Source organism: Oncorhynchus mykiss, chromosome 25 (assembly GCF_057628025.1).
Source record: "Oncorhynchus mykiss isolate SJ-2025 chromosome 25, ASM5762802v1, whole genome shotgun sequence".
Taxonomy (NCBI): Eukaryota; Metazoa; Chordata; class Actinopteri; order Salmoniformes; family Salmonidae; genus Oncorhynchus; species Oncorhynchus mykiss.
In genome coordinates, this window is record NC_143046.1 from 19,807,611 (window position 1) to 19,816,848 (window position 9,238).

Consider the following 9,238-nt stretch of genomic DNA (forward strand, 5'->3'; position numbering starts at 1 on the left):
AAATGCAATAAAGGACACATGATATTTGTTGAATATTTAATTTTGAGGCAAAGACAGGAAACAGTCACGAATTGGATGTTTTGATGACGATCAGAAACATGATGATGATCAATGGAGGGAAAACAGAAAGCAGAAATAGCAGACCTGAAGCCAGAGAAACCCCTGGTTGGGCGGGGGAAGGGTATTGGGCTAACTAGCATCGTTGCCTCCCCATCCTCTGCATTATGGTTATGACAATTCAATGTGAAGGATTATTAGTGGATATGTCTTAAAATATAGTTAAAAAACAAACAATATACTCAACAAATGTAAAACGATTGCAGCACATATACAGTACGTCAGTGTGAAGCCCAAATAGTCTTTATGAAAGTCCCTTTGTGAGATTGTGACAATCATGTTACACACAAGTATATTGCATGAAACAATAATACTGACAGCAGACATGTACAGACATGATAATACCGACAGCAGTCATGTAAAGACATGATAATACTGACAGCAGACATTTACATACATGATAATACTGACAGCAGTCATGTACATACATGATAATACTGACAGCAGACATGTACAGACATGATAATACTGACAGCAGACATGTACAGACATGATAACACTGACAGCAGACATGTATAGACATGATAATACTGACAGCAGACATGTACATACATGATAATACCGACAGCAGTCATGTACATACATGATAATACTGACAGCAGTCATGTACATACATGATAATACTGACAGCAGTCATGTACATACATGATAATACTGACAGCAGTCATGTACATACATGATAATACTGACAGCAGTCATGTACATACATGATAATACTGACAACAGTCATGTACATACATGATAATACCGACAGCAGTCATGTACATAAATGATATTACCGACAGCAGTCATGTACAGACATGATAATACCGACAGCAGTCATGTACAGACATGATAATACCGACAGCAGTCATGTACAGACATGATAATACCGACAGCAGTCATGTACATAAATGATAATACCGACAGCAGTCATGTACAGACATGATAATACCGACAGCAGTCATGTACAGACATGATAATACCGACAGCAGTCATGTACATAAATGATAATACCGACAGCAGTCATGTACAGACATGATAATACCGACAGCAGACATGTACATACATGATAATACCGACAGCAGTCATGTACAGACATGATAATACCGACAGCAGTCATGTACAGACATGATAATACCGACAGCAGTCATGTACATAAATGATAATACCGACAGCAGTCATGTACATAAATGATATTACCGACAGCAGTCATGTACAGACATGATAATTCTGACAGCAGTCATGTACATACATGATAATACTGACAGCAGTCATGTACATACATGATAATACTGACAGCAGTCATGTACATACATGATAATACCGACAGCAGTCATGTACATACATGATAATACCGACAGCAGTCATGTACATACATGATAATACCGACAGCAGTCATGTACAGACATGATAATACTGACAGCAGTCATGTACATACATGATAATACCGACAGCAGTCATGTACATACATGATAATACTGACAGCAGACATGTACAGACATGATAATACTGACAGCAGTCATGTACAACTCAAATACAAAATAAATTAACATACTTTACAAACACCACTGGATGACCTCTCTTGACTTAAGGCCATTATTACAGAATGTGATAATGATAACATATCAAGGAAAGAGAGTAAAACAAGAGAGGGTCAGACAGACAGACAGACAGACAGACAGAAAGACAGACAGACAGACAGACAGACAGACAGACAGCAAAACACTATTATAATTTTTAAGAAGAAAAACTTAAATAACTGCAGGCACATTCTTTCAAGAAATGTTAACATTAGAACAGTATCTTCGCCTTATGTTGTTTATGTTAAATTGTTCAATTCAAGTCACAGCAGTATTAAAAGGAGATATAATCATTGCAGAGTGGAGGAGCCTCAACAAGGGCAGTTACTCTTATTAACATCTGTCTCTTGTGAAAGCCTAACCCTTCCATCCTCCCTCTCAACATCCCTGTACAGCAGGGACTTCTGGGCTTTCAGCCGACATGCCAGGCACATGAAAATGGAGTCCACATTTTGGCTCTCCTTGGGGTCCTTCGCCGAGGTCTCAAACAGCAGCATGTTGTGGGCATCTGCAAACTTGAGGGCAGTGTTGGAGGGTACTTGGATATGACTAACCAGGTCACACTTGTTACCCACCAGTACCCGAGGCACAGTGGGTGAGACACGGTGCCCGTTGCACTCCTGGATCCACGTCTTCAGGTTCTGGAATGAGGCCATCTTGGTGACGTCGTAAACGAAAACGACAGCGTGCACATTGCGGTAGTAGTGTTCTACCATGCTCTTTCTGAAGCGCTCCTGTCCTGCAGTGTCCCACACCTGAACCTGTTGAGGAGTAATAACACATCCAGTGGTCAGAGAGGAATCGTGTGTATTGGTCAGAGAGAAATGGGAAAACATCTCTAGATAATGCATCACAGTAAACACACACCTTTGGCTGACGTATCGAATTGCATAGGGAATATGTCGTTTGGAGAGTGTTTGCACATTGGGAAGACGTCGCCAAGACATCAGAATATAATGTTGACGCCTGGCCAACATATAAAAGATGTAGAACTGTAGAATTTAGAATGTAGGTATTCTACACACATCTGAAAGACATCTTGCCAATGAGCAAACAATGTCTAAACACCATCTTCCTGATGTATCCTGTATATATCGTGCCTACGATGGATATAAGTGTGTTATCTGGGATTACGAGGGTTGAGACATAATCAGACATAATCAGAATAAATACTAGACTGGAAAATACTACCTAGGAAAATGCGCATTATGTTTGGAGGACCATTGCATTAAGTTTAGAGGACCATTGCATTATGTTTGGAGGACCATTGCATTATGTTTGGAGGACCATTGCATTATGTTTGGAGGACCATTGCATTATGTTTGGAGGACCATTGCGTTACGTTTGGAGGACCATTGCATTATGTTTGGAGGACCATTGCATTATGTTTGGAGGACCATTGCATTATGTTTGGAGGACCATTGCGTTATGTTTGGAGGACCATTGCATTATGTTTGGAGGACCATTGCATTAAGTTTAGAGGACCATTGCATTATGTTTGGAGGACCATTGCATTATGTTTGGAGGACCATTGCATTAAGTTTAGAGGACCATTGCATTATGTTTGGAGGACCATTGCATTAAGTTTAGAGGACCATTGCATTATGTTTGGAGGACCATTGCGTTATGTTTGGAGGACCATTGCATTATGTTTGGAGGACCATTGCATTATGTTTGGAGGACCATTGCATTAAGTTTAGAGGACCATTGCATTATGTTTGGAGGACCATTGCATTATGTTTGGAGGATCATTACATTAAGTTTAGAGGACCATTGCATTATGTTTGGAGGACCATTGCATTATGTTTGGAGGACCATTGCATTAAGTTTAGAGGACCATTGCATTATGTTTGGAAGACCATTGCATTATGTTTGGAGGATCATTGCATTATTGTTAAGTTCCCCAGTTTCAGTGTTGTTGTGGGTTTGTATGTGTGCGTTTCAGGATGGCTTCCTGGATTTCAAGCAGCTGATTGGTCGGCCCCATTGCAGATTGGAGCTCTGACCCTGCCCTCTCATCAGGGGATACAGCTGTCTGCAATTACCGACTCCTTCTGCAGCTTTAAAAGCCAGTGTTCCTTTGTTATGAGGGAGAGCGTCTTGGTATGTGCTGGTCTGGTAAATTTGTTGTAAAGTATTTTGTAGCCTGCAGAGGTATGTGTTTGCTATAGTACCTAGTGCTTTTGGTTTATTCAAATTGTTCATGGAGTTTGGTGACTTATTCTGTTACATTTGTTCCCAGGAAGGCACCTTGGGAGTGTTTAGGCAAGAGGCCTGCGGGCATACCCATAGTATGTACTCTGTCTAGGCACACTAGGTAAGACCTGGGTGGCGTTGTGGGTAGGCAGGTAAGATAGGAGCGGGGACTAACTTTTACTTTGGTTCTGTTTTATTTATGTAACTAGGCAAGTCGGTTAAGAACAAATTCTTATTTTCAATGACGGCCTAGGAACAGTGGGTTAACTGCCTTGTTCAGGGGCAGAACGACAGATTTGTACCTTGTCAGCTCAGGGATTTGATCTTGCAACCCTTCGGTTACTTGTCCAATGCTCTAACCACTAGGCTATGCTGCTGCCTCTTCTGTCCAGCACCTTTTTGGCCACTTTACTGTGTGAAGAGAACAAATTCCCTGTAAATGGTAACATTCTCTACCTCTGTCATCCTTACCTGCACCTACAGTCACATACTACTTTCACTCCACTGGGAGTTGAGCGTAGCAGGGTGTTATGGACACCTCTTGGAGGGAAAGCAACAATTATGTTTGGAGGACCGTTGTGGCCTGGGGGCATGAACCATTCCCAAAAGGGCAGACGATTAGAATAATTCCACATGGATGCTTTTATCATTAGAGATCAAACCCACTGGTCACACCTGTCATTTCAACGTGAACAACTGAGTAATATCTGGTTGAGATTTTGACAGATGAAATTACAACCTACATTCACCCAAAGACAGACACAAGTTAGTTGAATTCCCAATGTGTGATCACTGTGCTTTCAACCATCTAAAAGCACATCCAAATGACAATGGAACAACAGTCAGATTTTTGGTTTAGTTTTCATCTAAATGTTTTTTCACTGGGATTCAACCATATAAAAGCGAAGTTGAAATAGGAATACAATGACTGACATTTTGTTTATTTAGTTAACTTCATGTGTCATCACTGCCCTCCTAATAGCACAGCCACATGACCTGTACTGCTGTTGATTACATTAACAGTATGTACCCTATGCATAGTATAGTGATCAATGCTGTTTGAGATGCTTTCTTATAGCACCTGCGACCTTTGCATGCTATCTTGAACATGAACACTTTCTATGATTACGTAAGAGGACATAGTTACAGTAACCTCAATGTGGTCACATGTGTTACTCTTTAGGCCATTAACTGTATAATAAAAGTAATTTTGACTTGTTCTGTTGACCAGGCAACCAAATATCAACATTTTTAAAGGAGAGCTACTGCTTGGATAGCTCCATCTGAGCCACTGACTTAATCCCATTTAACTTTTATTTTTGGTTGAGTTGGAGATGTAAATCCAACATTTAAAAAATCTTTTGTAAAAGTGATATTGAGTTGTTTTGTCAACCCAAAACATATCACCATTTAAACAAGAGAAACCTACTGGCTTCGGTTCCAGTTTGTGGTATGATTGTGAAACAGATTGTCTGGTGAGTGGCAGAATGAGAGAAATGTTGTAGCTTAGCTGTGAATGTCTGCTTGAGAGAAATGCCGCCCTCCAGAGTTCTCTCCCTATCCCAGTCTGTCCCCACGTGCTTCAAGATGTCCACCATTGTTCCTGTACCCAAGAAAGCAAAAGTAACTGAACTAAATGACTATCACCCCGCAGCACTCACTTCTGTCACCATGAAGTGCTTTGAGAGACTAGTCAAGGATCGTAAACACCTTTACCTTACCTGACACCCTAAACCCACTTCAATTTGCTTACCGCCCCAACAGATCCACAGATGATGCAGTCATCGTTACACTGCCCTATCCCATCTGGACAAGCGGAATACCTATGTAAGAATGCTGTTCATTGACTACAACCCGCCCTGTGCAACTGGGTCCTGGACTTTGACGGGCCTCCCCCAGGTGGTGAAGGTAGGAAACAACGCCTCCACTTCACTGAACCTTAATTAACACTGGGGCCCCACAAGGATGCGTGCTCATTTCCCTTCTGTACTCCCTGTTCACCCATGACTGCGTGGCCACGCACTCCTCCAACTCAAGATTACAGACGACACAACAGTAGTTGGCATGATTAACAACAATGATGAGACAGCCTACAGGTAGGAGGTGATGCCAAAAAGACCAAGGACAACAACCACCGAGGCACTGCCTGTTTACCACACTATCATCCAGAAGGCGAGGTCAGTACAGGTGCATCAAAGCTGGGACCGAGAGACTGAAAAACAGATTCTATCTCAAGGCCATCAGATTGTTAAATAGCCATCACTAGCACATTAGAGGCTGCTGCCATATACACAGAGACTTGAAATCACTGACCACTTTAATAATGTTGATATATTTTGCATTACTCATCTCATATGTATACTGTAATCTGTCCTATTCTACTGTATCTTAGTCCATGATTTGATTTAGTCGTCTATTGTTTAACTTCAATTGTTGATTGAGACAGAGATCAGAAAACCAACATCTTAAATTTGAAATCAACAAGAGCTTGAAACCCTAGACCTATTCTATTGTTTATTTTTAGTTGAATTCTGGGTTGAATTGCAACAATAGCTGTTGATGACTTTACATATGCTATATAGGCCTAAATAGTATCATTAATGATATTGATTCATCAAGTATGGTTACTGTTAAACCTATTATTTGAAATGACTGATTGCAACAGTGAATCTATTTAATCTTTCAGTGGAGGATTCTCAATTATTCTCACGATAGCACATTGCTAAGAGTCTGACAAATATGAAAGCTGAGCACGGCTGGCCTTTAACACTGTGGATGCCCAGCCAATAGTTTTATCTCATAGGCAAATCTTCAATGTTATATCAACTATGTTTAAAATTGATTCGCATCATGACATAATCCTGGGGTTGAAATTTCACCTTCAAAACAACAGTTGATGAATTTTTGCAAATCCAGTGTTTTAATTAAACCGATTCCATATCACAATATGTTGGCAAATTACATTGAAACAATGCTGATTCAACCAGTTTGTGCCCTGTGGGAAGGCACTATATTTTGAAGACTGTATTAGTGTATGCCATTTCTGAATAAAATAACTGATACTTAAACAAAGATGCTCTATTGCTTATGTTTTCATACTGAGGAAAGGTTTATTTTGAGGGTGACTCTCAATGAGAAGTCACGATGAAGACTAATATTGTAAAAACATCACTATCGATGTCACTGTTGCTAGATACGCTGGGATTAGGTCATGTTTGGGGCGGGGGCATTCAGAGGTTGTACTACACTGACATTTTGTGTTTTTATATACACTGAATAAAAGTAAACGCTACATGTAAAGTGTTGGGCCCATTTTTCATGAGCTGAAATAAAAATATCCCAGACATTTTCCAAAAAGCTTATTTCTATCAAATGTGCACAAATTTGTTACCATCCCTGTTAGTGAGTGTTTCTCCTTTACCAAGATAATCCATCCACATGACAGGTGTGGCATATCAATAAGCTAATTAAACAGCAGGATCATTACACAGGTACACCTTGTGCTGGGGACAATAAGGTCACTCTAAAATGTGCAGTTTTACACAACACAATGCCACAGATGTCTCAAGTTTTGAGGGAGTGTGCAATTGGCATGCTGACTGCAGGAATGTCCACCTGAGCTGTTGCCAGAGAATAATGTTAATTTCTCTAACATAATCTGCCTAACAAAATGTTTGAAAATTTGGCAGTATGTCCAACAGGTCTCACAACCGCAGACCACGTGTATGGAGTCATATGATGGGTGAGCAGTTTGCTGATGTCAACGTTGTGAACAGAGTGCCACGTCATGGTATGGGCTGGCCTAAACTATGGACAACAAACACAATTGCATTTTATCGATGGTAATGTGACTGCACAAAATCCGTGACGAGATCCTGAGGCCCATTGTAAGGCCCTTTTTTAAAGGTGACCAACATATGCATATCTGTATTCCCAGTCATGTGAAATCCATAGATTAGGAGCCTAATTTATTTAAATTGACTGATTTTTCTCATGAACTGTAACTCAATGAAATATTTTAAATTGTTGCATGTTGCGTTTATATTTTTGTTCAGTTACTAGGCCTTGCAGAGAACGGTTGGTGAACTGGGGATATGATGGTGATCTGAAATTAAACGGTAAATTCCGTAATTTGAGAACCATGCCAACATTGCTGAAGGTTCTATTAATTCAAAAGATTCAACCTAACAGGCCATTAAATATAAATTGATGGACTCGGGAGAGAAATAATTCTCTATTCGGTTTATTGACATGTCATGCATAGATTTATAACGGTTAAAGCCGAACACATAACTGGTCAATTGACCCAAATAAAAACGACCCTGTCCCGACCAGATGCTAAATTAGGCTATTACCTTTATTTTTTCGCCCTCTATTTCCACTGCTTTCTCCCTGAAATCCACACCGATTGTCGCCTCCGTCTTCTCGGGAAAGCTTCCCCCGGTGAAGCGGAAGGTTAAGCAGGTCTTCCCTACATTTGAATCCCCGATTACAATTATTTTAAATATTCGAGTCTGAACACTTGAATCTAAGGACGTGCTGAGATCCACAGATGATGTGAAATTTGTATTTCTTGAGTTTCTCGAACCGGTACCTCCCTCATTTCCAAAAGATTCATTTGCCATTACGCTAAAATGATGTACACAGTTGTGCACTGGTCTCGCGGATGGGGGAAGGTGAGGCAGTCAGGCACCGCAACAACAGCGACCCACTCCCTCACAAGCAGCTTCATTGAAGAAGGCAAAATGCAATTCTTGCAATGTTCCCCTATTTACAAACACTGTAAATATGCATAGAAAATAGTTTCTAGTCAGTAAACATAATGGTAATGTTTAATGTGATTTATAGCCTATATCAAAGAGGAAATGAATAAGGCTACAGTAGGCTAATATTTAACAATCTTTAGATTGTCAACATCTGTCAATATTGTTTATTCCTCTACCATAGACATTTTATATTTTACATGTATTCAAATGTAACCTACAAATGTCTTTCACTCAGGTTTGATTTCACACTTGAAAAATCATGTGATCCATTCAGCTGATCAGATGCCATCATCCAAAATGGTGCAAATGCATTGGCCTCTTACCTGTTGTCCAGATAAGACAAGTGTCTACTGTATAATGCAGCTTTTAAGGTGAAAATCAATACTGAGAGGTTTCAAGTAAGTGAGTGCACCAGTGATGCATATTTTCCACATTGCACTGGATATCCTAGGCCTATTATAAATAAATATTTAGGTCTAGTCATTAAGTGCAATTTCCCAAATATGTATTAACAATGTATTAAATAAATTCACAGCTGGTAGAATTAGTTGCTGGGTCTCCATTTTGATTAGCTCTGTTGAACAATTAGAACATTTG

At 40.0% G+C, this 9,238-nt stretch overlaps 1 protein-coding gene across 1 annotated transcript; it reads right to left on the reverse strand.

Annotated features, from left to right (window-relative positions):
* Positions 1-24: 24 nt before the first annotated feature.
* Positions 25-8,948, reverse strand: rab33a (RAB33A, member RAS oncogene family). The gene is made up of 2 exons (XM_021583563.3): positions 8,231-8,948; positions 25-2,440 (listed from the first exon to the last, which is right to left on the reverse strand). Exons 1-2 carry the CDS (start codon positions 8,498-8,500, stop codon positions 1,991-1,993), a joined length of 720 nt encoding a protein of 239 aa, XP_021439238.1. The 5' UTR covers positions 8,501-8,948; the 3' UTR covers positions 25-1,990.
* Positions 8,949-9,238: the final 290 nt, after the last annotated feature.

Excerpts from the sequence above, each read along its gene's own strand:
- rab33a (XM_021583563.3), bottom strand. The coding sequence starts at position 8,500 with ATGGCAAATGAATCTTTTGGAAATGAGGGAGGTACCGGTTCGAGAAAC. Across the intron at positions 2,441-8,230 it reads TAGAGGGCGAAAAAATAAAG|GTTCAGGTGTGGGACACTGC; the intron begins GTAATAGCCTAA and ends ACTCCTCAACAG.